Below are 20,203 nucleotides of genomic sequence, written 5' to 3'. Positions count from 1 at the left end.
TATATATATTTGTGTAATGAAATTTTTTCAGCTTATTTTTCTAAAATTCTCATTTTCTTTTTTTTTTGTAATTTAAGAGATACGAAGGCTACAGCCATGTCAAACACCGCTTTATAAATTGCCTAATTGAAACTTAGTCATATCCAAGTTATACTTATTCTTCTTAAAAAGTACAGAGCACTACTGAATTTTTAATGTACTCAAATAATATCTAATATAAACATACATATAGAAGTTGCGAGTGCAAAAATACAAGAAATATATCTACATATCTTAAATGTCGAAGTTTTTAACTGTGACATTATCAGTCCTACCCATCAGACCTAGTAATTGGATCTAATTATTGATAAATTACAAAATGTGCATCTAAAGAAAGGGATAATTATCATATGATTTTAATTGTTTCAAATCATGCATTTCTAATAGATGGAATAAAGGAAAATTGGAAGATTTTCCATAAAAGAAGACTGATTTAGAAATTAAGGAAAGATTTTGACTTATTGTGCCTTCAATATTTGCAAGTATTTTAAAGGCGTCTTTATCTGCAATTGGCTTAGCATAGTCCCATAAAGGAATAGTCTCTTTCGTAGCAACGCCCCTTGAGGGGCGATTCGTTAAAATAGCTTTTAATTGGGTATTTTAGTTTAGGTTAGGTTATACTGGGTTAAGCGATTGCCCCACAGCGTTGGGCTATTGACCCTGCAGGGTTAGAGTACCCCGCAGGGGGTAGAAATAAGAGAAAAGCTACTGTAAAAAAAAAACGGAGAATCGTCCCTTATGGAGCGTTGCCACGAAAGGGACTATAACCAAAATTTAATAATGTATTTGTTGTCATAAAGGTTAATATGGTCAACTGTAAATCAAATTTGCACTCTTCCAATTTGGCTGAGACTGACTCTATTCTATTATTTTTGCTTATTATTTATTTAAAATGTGAGTTAAGGTAAAATAAATGAAATTAAATAACAGAGCCAGTTAACAGAAGTGTTACATTAACTAACTAATCTCATTCAAGATATAAATTGCCAATAATGTTATCTGGTTTTATTGAATTCACTGTACAATACTTTACTACTTTTTTTCAACAAACATATAATTGCTGCGCTAATTACAGACAAACTGTCCATGTTTATTCTTTGATTATTCAACTTCATATTTTTGTTGTTCAATTTGAGTACAATTTTAAGATGTCAATTATTAAGTACTTTTTGACTGTGGGAAAAATTATTTGAATCATTTAAAATCATTAACCAGATAACAGATGAAATGTTAATATTAAAAATACAAAATGTATTTAACATTGTTTTTCATTTTTTAATTCAAAACATTTTTTTATAGCAATGAATTTGGATTATAACTTGAACTTGCAGTTGATTAATAAGCTTTGCAACTGTTCGTCAGTCAGTGCATTCTCCTTAATGCTATTAATGTAATGGCAAAGTTTTTAACAGTCTTTGCTATAACGAGATTCGAACCCATTACTTAACTAATAATAATACAATCAGCTGTGTACTAAGCTTACCAATCTACGATTGGCCAAAGGATTCTCACTTCCAATCTCCGTGTGCATCTGAATCCTTCAGAGAATCAGGGCTCATTACATACATACGTCACTAACAATTAAAAACTCATTTGCGATTTAAAAATAAAACAGGGTTTCGTCACGTTTCACCTTCCTCATCTGCAAAAATAATTCCTTACCTTCTGCCCCAAGAGAGAGGGTGTCCAGGTCCTGGCTGGATCCAGGTGGCTCCGGCTGGTTCAGATCTGTGTCTCCAGGTACATCCGGCAGGGCTGCCACCCATTCCTGATATGAAAAAAAAAACATGTTTTTGAAATGTATCTTCCAAATAGACATTTCCAAACAAAAGACACCTTGCCAACCTTAGCAGATAATAAACTAAAATATATTCAAATTTTGTTTTTAGTACCTATAGTTGGCGACGAAATAGATTTTCTATAAGTAACATAGCTAATCTAAAAGTAATTAATTATATTGGTTTATTTGTCAGGTCTGTATGTAACCCATAGAGAGAGATATGAGCAAAAGAGGTTGAAAAAAAGTTCAAAAAGAAAAAAGTACAAAATGAAAATGGTTACAAATAAAATTATGATTTTATTATTTATCCAGAATTGAGCTATTTTTATTAGTTTACTTATATTTAAATGTAAACATTAAACATATAGGAAGCCAAAAATTTTTAAATATAATAAAATATGATGATTTATATTTAAGTAAAATGTCACGAATTAAGTAATCCTTTGAAATTGTGATGTCAGAATGTCATTAATCATGTCAGTAAGATAAATTTTAACAAGATAAGACATGTTACTCAAATATTAAAAGTAATAACATATTTTTAGTAGCGCAGCTACTCTAAGTCTAAAATTTTTTAATGTCAGTCGGTTGATTAGTCAATTACTCACTTGATAAGCATGAATTATTTCGTAATACTTAATTTTTTTATATGTATATATTTTCATATTTAATTAGGTCAATATTTATAAGCTTATTTATAAGCAAAGTGTTGTGAACTCAATAAAAATATTAGCAACTTTTAGCAATAAACTGATAACAATTTTGATAGGTTTATGCTACACAAGTAAAAATATGTTTTATTATGTTATTTTTATTAATCATACACTGTCTCCCAGATGATCCCAGATGGAGGGAACTGTAAATAATACTGGTACCCAAAGTTTTATACAAGTTTTTTCTCATTCGTTGGCTTAGCAAATTTAGGTACTATTATTTAATTGGAATTGATTGAAATAAAAAAGCTGTGTCTTTCTACTTAATCATTTAATCTACAGAAAGAGTGATTTTTAAATCATCATTGGGATGTATATATATATAATACGTTGATCATAAATTGTCTTATCCATTAGAAGCACGAAACAATATTCTGTTTATATCTGAACAAAATAACGCTACAGAAATTTTGACGTACTTACTTTACATTTAACAAAAAAAATCGAGTAGCTTTTCTACTGCAGACAGTGCAAAATGTAGATAAAACCATTTCAAATATAACAACCCAATATATCTTTATTAGAATGCGCAGCTTTTCCACAATTAGTGTCAGTACGTCATTAAGTCAGGGTGTTAGGAAAAATAAGGCGAATACGATATTTGAATGAAAGTGTCATTTAAGGTTATGCATCTAAAACAGATTTGAAGCTTCGATTTTTTGGATGTTGTCATCCTTGTTATAATGAAGCTTTTGCTAAATCAATTGTGTTCTTAATGTTCTCCATTTATCATCTAAATTATTGTTTTCAAAACTGGATCTTGTAGGGAGGTAGGGGACAAATAATCAACAACACGTTCCTCCCCCTAAATTTTCAAGCTCTCAATGGTCGAATTTAGCCCAAACATATTTAGTGTAGACTGATTTTAAGCCCATTATTCCCAATTGAATTTTGAAAGGAAGGGAGAGGACATTTTCTCCCAAACAAGAAGAATTTCATAATTAGAACTGTGATGAAGATTAATTTATCGAACGTTGTCCTATCCCTTGAAATATATGGTAGGTGAGCCGATGTACAAACTGCAAGAACGATTATGTTTCATAGTAGCGAAGCATCTCTAAATATTTCCAAAATAGTCTTGACGATTTTATTAAGGATATTCCAACTCGTGAAAAACTATTGTTCCTTAAAAATTTTGACGGTGTGTATAAAAATTTCGTGGTCAAGCTGTAATTGTTATCAAAAAAAAAATATTGCAATATTTATTTCAGCCAAAATTACCGAACTACTATCCTACAAAAACAAAAACTGTAGAGTAGCCTCGCTCCCTGCAATGTCACAGCTAAATAGTTGACCATTTTTAAGATGATTTGTTTATCTGCGCGCCATAGACCACCCATGCGCGTGTACTTTAGGTCAGGGATAAAGGGATATGAAATTTAGGATGATAAAATAACCTCTCCCCAAATATTTTTATCAGTTGGCCAGGCCTACGAGTATGACTATCTTGTATTAAATTCACTAAAGCGTTGAGCCACAAAAGACATATTTTCTTACAACAAAATTTGTGTAAACTAAAAAAATGGCCCTATGACAAACGCAGGAGTCCCAAACGTCGGAGTGGACAAACGCAGAAGTGGACCCTTAACCTAACCTCACCTATTTTAAACCATGTCTTAGGTAGCGGGGAGCTTATTTGTATATTCATATCTTAACTTAACCTAACCTGTGTAGAAATACTTACTTAAATTAATATTTTAACACTCATTCGTTTGTCCACTCCGACGTTTGGGACTCCTGCGTTTGTCGTGGAACCAAAAAAATTGAGTACTTTCCTATCCCTTTATCTCTGACTTTTGATACAAAATTTAGTGCTTTTTCGTGCTATGTTAAACAAGGACAAGTTCGATCAGCACCGCAGAAAGCAATTATTTCCAATATCAAAAGTTTAAGATATACTTATAAAAACCAGAAAATTCTAGTCCCAAGGCACATATAAAGCAATACCCAAAAATGTATTTAAAACACAAAATCCTTTTATCTTTTTATGTGATTTAGTTTCTGTTTCTTGAATTGGTTTTAGGTGTCAAATTTAATGGTGTTTGAATAAAAATATCATTTATGAGATGTTTTATAAATTGTAAAAACTAGACCATTTGTAACATGGATTGGATAGTTAACGATTCATAGATTATCAAGCTTACATAAATGGAGCTTTGTTTTGTACGCCGTATCTAAAAAAGTATTATAACAAAAGTGCACGGATTTTTTGCATTTCTCGCATCGTATTGCAGACAGATTCCCGATGATAAGTAAATGAGTATATAAAGGATTAGTCGACTCCCCCCCCCAATTTCTTTGGGGTAAAATCATCACATAAATAAAAGATTTGGTCCATGGTTTTGAAGACTAATATTTACATTATTATTTTACATTTATGCATTTTGATATTTTTGTCTGTCTATCTATAACTTTTTTTACGTAAAGATTTGCTATAATGGATGCTGTCATCAGTGTTAAAATAGTTCCATCTGCTAAAAAACATTTTGTCTTGAAAAGCCTTGTTAACGTAAAAACACAAAATAATTTATTGAGTAGCTACGTTATAAAATCTTACCTGTACCGTAACCGGTGACTTAGCCCGTCTAGTATCAGGAAACTGTATATCCAGCATACCATTCCTGCCCCTACTGCTGCTTGTACAGGCATCGGACGATGTGTTGGTGCCCTCCGCGATTTTCTTTAGTCTTGTCCGACCTCTTGTATCACTATCGCCGTTGCCAGGCATTCCAATGTCGCCAGGGTCGCTGGTAATACTAAATTTGGAGTTTACCAGCTATAGAGTAAAAGAACCAACCACAATTGGCAACTTAAAATTCAGGTTTATATTCTAGTCTCAATATAAGTAATTAAACAACTTTTCATAGTTCTTAGGCCCTTTTTTTATTGACGGTTATGCACTGCGGGGCAAAATGAAACTTAACCTCACCTAACATAAGTTAAAAAGCAGTATTCTAATCTTATCAAATTAATGGATTAATGGGGTAATATGATTTGTTGAATTAATGTCCAATTCACTCTTTAACTGGCAAATTGCCTGAATTTCGATAAACTACTGCTTGGTGCATTTTCATTCTCGTCCAGGATGTCGTTGTTATTTGTTGTGGAGAGGTTGTTGTCTGTGTTGGGAAGGTTGTGGTCGTTCAGCTGTATGTTCACCTCTGTGCTGGCACCTGTCATTTTTTTATCTGGAAATTAAATTAGAAATTATTGAAAGAAAAATTTCATCCAAAAGAAGTGAAGTAATAACAAAATTACCCCTTTCTGTATTAAAATATTGGAGGAAAAGTTTGGACTCTGCTAATTTAAATCAACTAATCACGAATAATACCTAATAAAGCTAGGTTTAAAACAATAAAATGAGAGAATATCTGTAAGAAACTTACGAGTACCAGTATAATTCACATTCAAATATCACATTTCTTCCGGGAAAAACTGGGAGACTGCGCAGCAAGACGTATGGACATCCTTTAACTAAAGAGTAGCTTTGCTACTAACGTCGTATTATCTAGTGATACGCTAAGGACAGTGATTAAAACAATTTTGCCTTTAACATTTCCATAGTCAAAAGTTACAAATACATTTGATATCCTAAACAATAATAATTTATGGAGAATTTGACAGTTAATTATTTATCAAAGTTGATATATATCTGTTCCAAATGTTCAGAAAAAAAGCTAAATGAAAGAACAATAAAAATATTGTTTTATTTTACATGCAAGTTATGTAACTCCTTACGTAAAAAATATATTTCATTGTTTTTATATTTCATGAATATTTTAGCTTTTTGTTGTATTTTTGTACATTATATTTATGAATTTTGCATAAATGATAAAAGAAATTAAAATATTAAAAAAAATATTCTGTTGTTTCATTTGTGTGTGTCTTTGCAATTTTAGGTATTGGTGGTGGTGCAGGTTTTATACTATTTTAAAGGAATTATCATGTCCAATTAATTAAAGGCAGGGGGTCCAATAAAAGCTATACGTGCAGCCTTCTTTTTAAACAAAAAACACCACACTTGTAGTTTAATAAATGTGATTATTCTTACAAATTTTGTTAAAATTATTCATCATTTCGTTTATAAATATCACTAGCAGCTTCGTCCCTAGCCTCTAGGGGCTTTGCCCCAAGAGGTAATTTTAAAAAAGTACCTCTGGTGCTGCGACCACCACATTTTAAATTAACTGCCTAAAAAAGTAGATATATTCCCTGAAGAGTAGAAACCAATCGGTTCTGTGGTTACCGAGCTCTTAAGCATCAGTCGGACGGACGGACGGACGGACATTCGGACAGACAGACATCAAGCTACTTTGTATTATAGATAAAAACCATATTTATCTCGATGTTCCACTTAACCCCATTTATGTGAAATGTGATTGTCCTACCATTTGATAAAAAATCCTCAAATCTAAACTCTCTATTTTTGAGAAAAAAAAACCTAAGAACATGCATAAACATATTCTTAGAGTCAAGTTGCATATTTTTTCTTATTTTTTTTACAACATAAGCATTTTTGAAGTTTGGCAACTGTTTTACACACTTTTTATCATGGAGAAGGGTCAAAGAAGCTTGACATTTGTTTAGGGTAGCGAAGCATCTATATACTTGTGTGTTTCTTCACCATAAAAAGAAAGAAAAAACACAAATTATAGATATACATTTACACTAAATTCGAAAGAAAATTTAAAGAAAAAGGTGTTGGGGGTCCGGGGAGGATTGAAGGAAAATTTAGATGGACTTTAAAAGGTTATTAAAAAACATTGGAAAGCGGAAGAACCACTCATACATTACTAAACGGTTCCAGGACAAACGAAGGAGTCCCAAACTTCGGAGTGGACAAACGCAGGAGTGTTAAAATATTAATTTAATTAAGTATTTCTATACAGATTAGGTTAGATTATGATATGAATGTACAAATAAGCCCCCCAAAGGGATTAGGCATTTAAAAAACCTATTAGATTGTATAAAATAGGTTAGGTTAGTGTCCACTCCGACGTTTGGGACTCCTGGGTTTGTCCTAAACTTTATTTTTATATTTCACTTTAAGCAAACTCTTTCAATAGATGCACAACAATTGAATAAAATTATCCTTGTTTGACTAAGAAGCTCTGAAGAATAGCAGGATAACTAAGAGTACATTGTTCACATGACAGTAATTTTTAAACATTTTCTATAGCTTAGGTGTGTTTATTTCAAGTACCTTGGAAAAATAACATTGCTTTGACTTTTGAGAGGATGTTAAAATTTTGGACTTTATGTTTGTGGGTATGCAAAAGATATTTATTATTTTTAATAAATCAAAGGATTAAAATGAAGAGATCTGAAGGTTGGATAGTCAATTTTCCCCGAGAGGTTGCAAAATTTCAATAATGCATTCAATAAAATTTACCCCATTGTCAATTTTAATCTTAGAACATATTTATTTAGACCAAAGGATTAATATCCCCGTGTATCATAATTTCTTTCATAATTTTGGCAGAATTAGCAACAAAAAATGCGGGAATATATTCTCATTCTTAGCAATTTAATTCCTTATTTGTTACATAATTGTCAAAAGTATTTAAGAATAAAGCTGAAATACCATATATTTGAATCAGGAAGACCTTAACCAATTGAAGTTTAGTTTTAATCTAAGTTATAACTAGATTAATCATGAGTATAAATTAAAGTCTTTCTTACGTTTAAAAAATATATAATAAAATTTTTGACAAGTGTTTTAGTAAAATATTCATTTCTATATATCTAATAAATATAAAACCAACAGAATTGCTTTTTAGTTTCTTTTCATTCTTTGCTCTCATCTTTGACGAACTAAATATTTTTATATGCAGATTTTCTTTCATTGATACATTTAGGGCATAATAAACCACTTCATTGAATTGAAAATTTTATTCTTTAACCTTAAGATGGATTCTAATGTTTCTACATATGAAAACAAAAGCACATGCTACACTTAAGTAGATCTGTGACTAGCTACACCTAATTGTCCGTGGAATCAGCTTTCGCATAAACCGCAAATCTTTCCTTTTTTGGACAACCACAAGAATAATAATACGCATATTTGCTTCAAGTGATGATTTTCCAGGGAATCAGAAGATAATGACGATAATATAAATTGACAACCCTTTCTTCCTACCAAATGCCATATTCACATCAAAGATTGGGGAATGGGAATACTTAGTATATTACCCATTGTCCTATCCTTTTATCCCTTGCTAATATCTCTATTCAATACAAAATAGAGCATTAAATGATACATTTTAACTCATAAATGTACAATTGTTAAAATTATTTTACATTTAATTTCATTGTTTTTTAGTATGGAAAATAAATGTTATTTTTTTGTTAAGCTGCTCAATGACACTGTCTGTCTGTTTTTCTATCAATCCGTCCGTATGTAACCGAAAGGAAAAAAAGGACTAACTCAGCTGCCTTTAACTTGCCCATGCGTAAGTTAACCTTCTTTCCCATCCATAAAATTAGGTTTAGTAAAACTGCATAAAAAAATAAAGATTTATATGTAAATTTTACACTTGATCTTGTAAAAGTAAAACAATGCATATTTTAAAAAATCTGCTTATTAAGTGTTTCTTATATATTGCATAGAAAGAATTCTAAAATAACTAGAGGTGTGGGTTCATTTAAGCATTATTAAAATAGCAACATCAAAAACCAGTTATTTATCAATATCAAAACGTAAATTTGTTAAATTTTTTTTGTTCAATTGTCCTCATATATTTTTATAATTTTGGATTTTATATTAAAATTTAATTATACATAATTGTTAATAAAAATTAATTATTTGCCCATGAAAACATTTTTTAATGATTCAATTTATTTTCTAACTTTAAACTTGCTACGATAAACAAAGTATCTTGTTACTTCAAACATAAAAAAACTGAGTTTACAGAAGCATAGGAATTATGTTTTATAATAGAAACCTCCTTCTCATTGTGTTTTGGACTATGGAAAGAAAAAGTAAATTGTAGAACAGATATTCTTTGTTTAGGCGGATCTTTAAGATACACTTAAGCTATCTATCTCTATTAGTAGCTGAGACAATCTTAGCTTAATAAATTATTTTTAGCGCTTAAAGTTTCCTCAATAGAAACTACAGACAGGTGGATAGTGAATTTTAGAGCAGCTTCAAAGATAAAAAACTGAAGTAGTAAAAATGCAAAATTTATGTATGAAAAATTTGAGTACATCTTTGATAAAGTGCAATAAATTACAATCTTTAATCTAGAAATTTAAAAATGTACATATTCTTATACTTCCTTAAAGGTATACATGTACATTTACAATAATAACAAGGATGACAACCATAAAAGTGTCAGAACTAAATAAGCCGAATATAGTTATAGTAAATGTAGAAAGTCTAAACAAAATTTTAAGTAAATTTGTTGCAAAAAAAACTAAAATACAGGTTAAGGACATACTTACTTACATTTTTAGGACTTGAATATAGAGAAGCGTCGCTTACAACATTGTAGTACTATGTTGTCCTAGGAATCAGTATTCCAAAAATCAGATGAATAGGATAATTATATTATGTCAAAAAGCTGAAAATCGGCATGTTTCAAATGGACGCACGGACTTTCTGCTAACGAATTTAGAGTTTCTACGCTTCCAAAATCATACCTAATGCCCAATTCTTGTATTCCTGAATTATAGACCTTACTATTATCAATTTTCTTTTGAAATACAAGATGTATTGTTTATCGCCTATTGTCATGTTCCATAATCCCTGAATAACATATACTTCCATTTCCATAAAAATCTAAGTAAAGTTGTTTATAGTAAGGTCGGATCTACTGCAGTTCACGGTAAAATATTGCTAGGAAGCAATATTTCCAATAGTCTATGAATTTTAAAGGCTGCTAGCTGCCAAACGGCTGATCGTACAGATCATGCCCGCACACTGTTTTAAGCAGCATAAGAAGGCCTACAAATAATCTGGAATAGCCATAAACCAATAATGCATAATTATCTCGCAGTGCAGAGAAATGCGCGAAAAAGACCTATTTTACGCGTTTTTTCTTCTGTGAAGCTTTCCCTGTGCATAATTGGATCTTGGCTATTCCAGATTATTTGTAGGCCCTCTTATGCCGCTTAAAATGGTGTGCGGGTATGATCTGTAGGTTCAGCCGTTTGGCAGCTAGCAGCCTTTAAAATTCATAGATTTTTGGAAATATTGCTTCCCAGCAATATTTTACCGTGAACTGCAGTAGATCCGACCTTACTATAAACAACGTTACTTAGATTTTTATGGAAAGGGAAATATAATTACTTAGATCTTACACCAGATTTTCATGTTCTATAATAAAGAAAACTCTGTATCGGGCTAAATTAAAGAATTCCCCCATACACCACCTTTACCCCATATCCTCTTTCCTCCTACTGGATAAACGGCCCGACCAATAAATGCGGGGGGAAATTGCAACCTAAATTAACGACAATTTTTCTCCTGTTATATCATCAACGTATATTCTACATAAATTTTTATAGATGCATTTTTGTCGCCCATTGACCTATTAATACCTGCATAACATAGACCTTACTATCATCAACTTTACTTTGATTTATAGCAGGCATTATCCAATGTTCATTTAACAAGGATAACAACGTCCATAAGAAGCCAAGATCTTGGGGGATAAGACTATGGACGATAATTGATGTTTATGTACACCCCCAATAATGATAAACAAATTTACTCCAAATTGATGTCATCATCATCATCGCCATTTATCTCTTCTTTTCAGAGCATAGGCCACGCACAATGGTTGGGATATAGATAGTTTGTACCACCCAATCAAGATCTTAAGAATTTAGGGCCTGTATACTTTGTACTCCAACATCCCCATCTTCCCTGATATGAAGCTCAGCTTAATAAACCAATCAAAATTAATTAGAACACATATACATAGTTTAAAATCGATAGGACCACTTTAGTATAACTAAATTCGACTGATAAATCAAGTTCTTTTTAATAGAAAGAAGTAAGCTTACTATAAAGGTTCTAATCAACCTATATAGTAGCTATGATTCTAACAAATTGACTTGCTATAAAACTTTCTGGCCGACACATACCTACCCCCATAATCACACTGCGCCCCCCTCCACCCCCATGGCGCCCCCTTTGAATAATCAATGCACCGTGCCAATAAAAAGTTTGTGTGTAAGTGTTATATGCAATAAAGATACGATTAAACACTTACAATTCTTGTAAATCAAACATAGGCGCGACCTAAAAATTTTAAGAAGCAAAGATTTTATTTGATGAGGGTCTGTCCGTCAATTGCAGTGGGATCTGGTGGATTTTTATACATGATTGTATGCTAATAGAAACTTGACTTTATTATTTATTCTTAGATTTTGGTAACACTTTTTGAATTGCAGCTTCTTAATAACAAAAATTAAAATAATCATTTCCCTAAGAAGTCTACAAGTAGTTCAAAACCAATGGACTTAGACATCATTGTAACTTTTTATGTTGAATCTATTTAAAAACAATAATGCTAGGATTTATAAATGAAAATAAATTAAAATTTCCCATGTTCTATAATTCTGTATTCAATTTTTGGACAAATAAATGTATACTAATTGAACAAAAGTAGAAAATCAAGCATTTAAATTATCTGTTATTTAATTACCCATTTACCCTTGCAATGTAACACACCTTACGTATGACCTATTGCAAAATATATAAGTAGCAAGGCGCAAAAAGTAAGCTAAAAATAATAGCGAGTCGCAAAAAAGGTAAGTGATTGTTTCCATATTTTACCCACAAGATAAAGATCTTAGCAAAAGAATAGGCGTGTTTGTGCACAGCTAATAAACAATCAGGCACATTCTATGTTTTAGAAGCTTGACAAATTGTCATTAAATTATCTATTATAAAGATTTTATATACTTTTATTAGGTACTAGAGTTGGCTCGATATAATTATCTCCCTATTGGCTAGTTTTCTATATGCATATCTATTTCTCAATAAATCTATTTTCCTCACCCGGAATTACTATCTAAAAGAAAGTAAATATTTAATAATCTAAATGATTTTAAAAAGATTTTTTAAATTATATTTTTTTCTTTACATTACCATCACCAAAGGGTTAATGATGATGATTACAATTTTAGTTTAATATTTGAACACACAAAGTGTCGCCACAATCGAATTCTTTTAAAACAGAGTTTTCTTAAATTTATTATATTATAAATTTAAATTTTCTTTTTTATGATTAGAAATTAAATACATTGATATAAGGTAAATAGCAACATGAAATTAAAAAAAGGAATTTATCCTTATACTAAAGTAATAGGATGTCTGTGTGTGTGTCTGTACCGAAGGATCTCGCTAACCGCTGAAACGATCGGGTTCTCCTTAACAGGGTAGCTTCTCATAAGTCCCGGGAAGGTTTATAACTATTTTGGGGGAGGGTACCACCACCCTCCCAAGAGAAATGACAAAAAAATCGGAGGGAGACTTCAACGTCAAATAAAGAGGTATCGTCATAAAAATTAACTTTAACAAACAAAAACATTTAAAGTGCCACTAGAGGCCTCTAGGGGCGTAGCCGCTAGTTTTTAATAAAGTAAAATAATGGGTCTTATCGTTCTGGGCAATGAGAGTTTATAATGGATTATTGGAGCACTATGAGTTTTAAACAAATATTCCTTGGAAAACTTGAGCTCGTTTATAGACATTTATTTCCTATACAGATCTGACATGGATCTTGAAGCAATTAAGCAGGCCATTTTGTACATGTTAAAAATTGGAAGATTTCATTAAATAAAAGTTATCGCAAATATACTTAGTAAATAACAAATATTTTTTAAAATTCTAAAATATTGTTGAATAAATCAAGGACATACAACCTTTTTTCTTGAGGGAAAGGGGTGGGTAGAAAAATAATAGATCTGAGCGGTGGGGGGAGTAAGGCTGGAGGCACCCCTATAATTAATGTCGCAACTACTTATGAAAATACTTTGTACTTGTTGTGGGTGTGTGTGTGTGTGAATGTGTGTCTGTGTGTGTGTACAAGAAATATTTTTAGCAAAAAGAATTTAGGCACACGATTCTGTCTAAGATGATATATTTCCATTTTATGTGTTACTAGTTCAAACCTAGAAAGTGTTAGGTTTAACTAATTTATTCTAATGGATATCTATAATACAAAGTAGAACGATGTCTGTCCGTCTGTCTGTCCGTCTGAAGCTTAAGATCTCAGTAACCACTGAACCGATTGGGCTCTACTCTTCAGGGAATATACCTACTGGTCCTGTGATGGTTTTAAGCTATTTTCTTGGGGGGTGGGACACCCCAACCCCCCAAAAAAATGAAAATACCCCCCCCCAAAAAAAAAAAATTTTTTTTTTACTTTTTCTTTTTAAATCTGAAATACGAAAAATTAAGTTGATCAAACCTCTTGGGGCAAAGCCCCTAGAGGCTAGGAGCGAAGCCGCTAGTAGAATATATGTGAATATTATGACAGAGGATTGTAGTTAATGTAGTTGGTAACATAGACATCCCTTATTGGTCAGTATGTTTATCAAGTAGAAGGAGAGGGGATGGGTAAAGGGAGCAGATGGAAGGGATAGTTATTTTAGCCAGCTACGAGTTTCAAATTATTAGAGTACATGATAATCTGGTATAAGATCCAAGTAATAACAAATCCATTTGTATTTTAATTTAGTGCCAATGCCTAAACCTCTAGCAAATAATAAAAAAAAATATTTTCCAAATGCATCTTTTCCTTAAATAGCCTAAAGCCTGTCAAGAACTAGTATAAAAATGAACTTCAACCCTTGGCCGGATTGGTCAATCCATTTACAGGATCTTACTGGATATATTTACTATGCTATTTACTAAGTATATTTGCGATTACTTTTATTTAATGAATTCTTCCAATTTTTAACATATACAAAACGGCCTGCTTAATTGCTTCAAGATCCATGTCAGATCTATATAGGAAATAAATGTCTACAAACGAGCTCAAGTTTTCCAAGGAATATATGATTAAAACTCATAGTGCTCCAATAATCCATAATAAACTCTCATTGCCCAGAACGATAAGACCCATTATTTTACTTTATTAAAAATAAATTCATTTTTTTCATTTCATGTTGCTATTTACCTTATATTGATGTATTTAATTTCTAATCATAAAAAAGAAAATTTAAATTTATAATATGATGAATTTAAGAAAACTATGTTTTAAAAGAATTCGATTGTGGCGACATTTTGTATGTTCAAATATTAAACTAAAATTGTAATCATCATCATTAACCCTTTGGTGATGGTAATGTAAAGAAAAAAATATAATTTAAAAAAATCTTTTAAAAATTATTTAAATCATTAAATATTTACTTTCTTTTAGATAGTAATGCCGGGTGAGGAAAATAGATTTATTGAGAAATAGATATGCATATAGAAAACTAGCCAATAGGGAGATAATTATATCGAGCCAACTCTAGTAATACATATAATCAGCTACTGAAGGATGTAAGATTGTTTTTTTTTAAATGCATTAATTGAAAAATGAAAATAAAAAACAAGTGTTTTTTGACGTGTTTCTGTTGAAAAATTAATTTTACAAAATATTTAGTCAGAATTTAACATTAATAAATGTTATAAAAATATCAATAATTCAATGCTACAATAAGAGTAATAATATATTATTATTTAAAAGAATTATTATTTTGATTAGTAAGTTACCTAATGAATTCAATAAAATCATGACATTAACCTTTAAATCGAAGATACACAAATTAGTTGTAGGCCATTAATTTTTTTTCAAGAGAAAAATCCCCCAAAAGTAACAAATCGTGATTAAAAGATGAACAATAATCAAAGCATGTTATATTTATTTATCCCCCAAGGAAATAAAAATTATAACAAAATAATAATCTGACATGAAAATATTTGGAAAAAATAACTCCATACTTTTTCTTTGTATAATAAGTTAACAAAATTCAAGACGGAAAAATATTTTTTTTTTATGGCACTTTCGTAAATAAAAAGTTATTTCTGCTTACGATTTTTAGGCATATATTAAATATGTTCCTTATTTGTTTTTAAGCGATAACGATATCATGCAAAATAAGAAAAAGGATTCCTTAAAACACTTTTAAACGTGCTAGTTATTAACATTCACAAAATTAAATAGATAGCTTATTGTGCAATTGCTGTGCTTTAAGAAAATGGCATAAAACAAACCAATAATAACATAATCAAATAGCTAACTTTATTTTCACTCTTATGAACAATCACAAACCAAATCCAAAATGCGACTGACAATTTAAAACTCTTACTTCTCATCCCCCGTATTTTTGCGCGCCACCCCCGACCCAAATATTTCAACCCTTTAGCCCTCCATACCATATCAACTCGCCCCCCCTTTGGGTTGCACCTTATAGTCTTATTTTTACCCTCATTCCCCTCACCTCCATTAGAATAATGGCTATCAGTGGACAGGAAAAATGTTAAGTAAAATCAAGGAATAAGATATGGACTCAAAATATTGGGTTGTTAAAAAATACTAAATCCATAGGACACTAATAAATTAATTTATAGTTCATTGCAATACCCCTTTATTGATGTAAGACAACGATTTACACAGCGAACAAGTTAATATACCTATTCAATCATATTTATTAATGGAATTTTTATCTGAAGTTTAGGATCATAAGATCTACTGAACTCCACTGATTTGGTTCTTCATTTTCGGTAAGCTTTACATAGGTTCTTTGATGATTTTAGGCTATTTTATTTTCAGATTATAGTCCTGGGTTGGTTTTAAGCTATTTTTCTATCCCTTTGCTGACCCTTTGAATACAGTTTCCCTATATGCTAGGAGTGCAGCCGCTTAAGTAACAAAAAGCAAGAAAAGACAAAGATCTAAACATTTGCAGTAAATTATTTACCACAAAAATCACAAGAATATTATTTTTACTTTTCTGCCTGAGATAACTTTAATTTATTTTGGGGAAGATAAATTTATCTTTTGTTGTTCTCTCACTGCCTACTTCTAATATCTCAACTCTAAGGTACAAAAAAGAATTCTAAATACATGAATTAGGGGAAGGTTAATTTATCGTCCATTGTCTTATCCCTTTGTTCCTGTAAGTCAAGATAACCATTTGAACAGTAAGAAGACTAGTTCAACTCAGGGAGTAAGGGAGGGGACAATGGGCAATAAATTCAATTTAAGAGTTTTCGCTGAAAAGCAATGAAAACCAGATTTATCCAAAAAATTTGACCAAAATTGTAAAGGAATCATGGTAATATAATTTAGAACAAAATTAGATCTAAGAAAAAAATAATTTACTTGAAAATTAAATTACCAATACATCACAATGTAATAAACATTCTGTAATTTATCACTAGAAAAATCATGTTTAGAACTTCGTCAACCCTTCTCATATATTTTTAACTGCCACATAAATTCAAGGGGTTCTTAGATAGTGTAATACATAAATATCACAGTACAGTTTCTATACATGAAATGACATTTTCTTGGGAAAAAATATTTGTTAAAACCAGCCATTTTATAATGAATTTCTGTCTGCTATTTTCAAAACTAACTCAGCTAGTGAGCAGGGCATTGCTGCGCTAGTACCCAAAGTCAGGCAGAATCTGCTGAATTCGTGCAAATTCCCTTTAAGCCAGTACCCAAAGTCTGAGACTCTTAAAAATTGAATATTAGATCCATTGTCCCCTCCCTTACTCCCCGAGTTCAACTATTGGTCACAAATTCAAGAATTTGTCAACAAAGGGTTGAAAAATAAGTTTCTTTTTATTGAATGGCTTTAAATTCGATTAATTTCCTTTGGATTAAAACTATTTTTAAAACCATTTATGCGCATTACTAAAAAACCAAGAATCGTGTAGAGATTACAAAATCAACAGATCAACGCGAAATTAAAAATGAGTCTAAATTATCCAAAATCCAATTATAAACAAAATAATTAATGTCTTAATTTAGATCATCATATTTAAAGAATTTATATGTAGAGTAGCTGCAATACTAAGAAGAAAGTTTGCCTTTAAAACAGATTTTTTCTTTCTAAGATGTTAGTAATTTATCCTTGTTTGAAGTGATAAGAAACAAACAAGTTGAAAGAGTTATCATTCAGGGTGTGCAATAACTTCCACTAAATGTTTCAAATTAATAAATCACCAGATAATTGCATATTATTACTACAGCACAAACTTATCTCTTATCGGAAATCATACTACTCTATATCATTTTCTGTTTTTTTTTGTTAACTTGCGACTGCGCCCCTGGCATCTACGGACTGTATATATTCGTAGAAAAGTGTCAGAAAAGTAAACTAAATCCATCCAAAGACTTGAATCTGAAAGTAAAATATCCTCAAACCACCACAAGACCAATGTAAAGCTGACCTAAAATAAAGAACCCAATCGGTTCAATACTTTGTGTGATTTTAAGCTTCTGAAAAAAAACTCTTAGTACTTTATGCATTATGATACTATGCGTAAGTGATGGAACACCATCATTTAGATTAAGATTTAGCTCAAAGATTAAATTAATAACCCTAGACATCCTATTAATGCGGCTTGCTTGACTTTACAAAATAATTCAGCCATATATCTTTTATATCAGCTAGGAAAATTTCGTTCGTCAAAATAGCCAGACAAACAGACAAAGGTAGTTGTAAAAAAACTTTACTCTTGGCTTGATAATCATTTTTTTCTCTTTTTCGAATAATTTTTGTTAGCCCTTTATATCTTTCTATGTTTTACTTGTAAAAGAGTGAACAAGATAAATTAACAGTCTGAAGTACAAACAAACGTCACTGTGGTCTTCAAGATGCAGAAAGTCAATGTTGTTATACTTCAAAGAAATTTTGAAAAATATTCCTAAATAGGTATAACAGTGAAAAAAGAAAATATATTGCAAGAAAAGGCGTATATTATTTTCATTACTAGGATTCTACATCTAAAAAGCAAAGGAAATTATTTTTTTTTTATAGTAAAGGCATTGTTAACTTCAACTTTCTAACTCAATAGGACCATAGTGAATCATATATTGTTTACATTGCCTTTTGTAGATTTTGGGGTAATTATCTTGAAGTTATCTTGATGGATGGCACTCTCAATGAAAAGATCAAGCTCCTAAACCTTTTATATATTTGTTATTAGCGAAGCTTTTCTATCACTATGTATTAAAGTATGTGCGTCACTTACTTTAAAAAAAAAAAAGTTAAGGTTAGGTTAAGAAAAGGTTAGAGGAGCCTCGCAGTGATAGTACCGTTTAGGTATTGAAGCCTGAAAGAAATTTTTTTTTTCAAAAATAAAAGAAATTTGGGAAATATTTTTGCTTCTCTATAATTTTATGTTGTACGTCCATTTAGTTTTGGCTATTAAATTAAACAAAAAATCTGCTTCGCTGTTTTGTAATAATTCAATCTCGTATAACATGTAAAATATACTTTTTCCTTTTCATTTAGACACACACAAAACACATAAATAAAATGATTCACTTTCATTTTTCCTTTTTGTTTTGCCCTACTTTTTTTTTTATATTTTGTGCAATATCTCTTCCTGAAAAAGATTTAAAATTTTCTGGAAGTCTTTAATAGTGAAATTTAAATTAGATACAAATCATAAAGATTGTATGATGATAATTGCTAATGATTTTGATTGGTTTTTCGATTGATAAAAATGTAAAAACAAAAGGCCTAATATATATTTTTGTCTATGACTTTTCAAGTTAAATGTTTATGGGCATGGTGGTCAATTTAATGCTAAACCAACAACCACAAATTTAGAATAATAGTCGTGTAGCTTATTTCTGCACTAGAAAGGCTAAGCTTATAATTTACTTTAAAAGAATGCAAACAATTTACGGTGATTTGATTTTAATCAAAGCTTATGGAGGTTTAATAAAATTGTTGGGGGTTTCTTCTGTAGACTTCTTCAAAACAGAAAGATTGAGAATGGAAAATAAAAAATGAGAACAGGCATTATCCCTTTGGACCGTAAATCTTTTAGAAAGAGATTGCGTCGTGTAGAGGCGGACCATTAGACCAATGCAGGATAGACCAATATTTTTGGAAGCAACGCTACTTTACATAATTATGTTCGGTTCATTTTGACTTGTTTTCACAAAGATGACAAAAGCGAAGATGTAAAATAAGATGGCAGGACAATCGAACATTAACACTTGCGACGTGTCAGCAATTTATAAGAAGAACATTAATTTATAAGTTTAAACTAAATTTCTAAAATGACTTTCATTCAATTCTAACATTTGGAGCTATCCGTTACGGACGTTTGTACTTGAGTTTTGTACTAAAAGTAGCACTTTAAGCTTTGTTAATGATGTTTTCGTTACTAATGTTACTTGACGGTTAGTCGGAAGCAAAGTTTCTGTACAATTGTTTAGTATGTTTACTCTAATGTATGTTGCAGTACTCTGGCAATGATCCTCTGTCTCTTGCATACTATTTTTGCATAGGGACAACTAAAATATTGCAAAACAAAGTATTTATAATAAATATAATATTTTCCTTATCAGGGATGAATGGATAAGTAAATGATAGAAAGCTTTTCTGATATTACATTAAAAAATACTAATAGTGGCGTTCAGAAAGGCGTAGAAGGGTATCAACACCTTTAAAAAAATGTATTAGAATGGACTTT

At 30.8% G+C, this 20,203-nt stretch overlaps 1 protein-coding gene across 1 annotated transcript in view; it reads right to left on the bottom strand.

Annotated features, from left to right (window-relative positions):
• Window positions 1-5,740, bottom strand: part of olf186-M (Ki-ras-induced actin-interacting protein-IP3R-interacting domain olf186-M) — a 46,739-nt gene extending 40,999 nt beyond the window's left edge. The window contains exons 1-3 of the mRNA XM_080166654.1: window positions 5,570-5,740; window positions 5,090-5,288; window positions 1,702-1,807 (exon numbers count right to left, since the gene is read on the bottom strand). Coding sequence (XP_080022780.1) covers window positions 1,702-1,807; window positions 5,090-5,288; window positions 5,570-5,712 — 448 coding nt within the window. The 5' untranslated portion in view covers window positions 5,713-5,740. The remainder of the gene's footprint in view (window positions 1-1,701; window positions 1,808-5,089; window positions 5,289-5,569) is intronic.
• Window positions 5,741-20,203: the final 14,463 nt, after the last annotated feature.

This window comes from Acartia tonsa, chromosome 1 (assembly GCF_053477335.1).
Source record: "Acartia tonsa isolate MP-2025a chromosome 1, ASM5347733v1, whole genome shotgun sequence".
Lineage (NCBI taxonomy): Eukaryota > Metazoa > Arthropoda > Copepoda > Calanoida > Acartiidae > Acartia > Acartia tonsa.
Note: the sequence above shows the minus strand (reverse complement) of the source record. Positions and strands in the feature narration are given on the sequence as shown.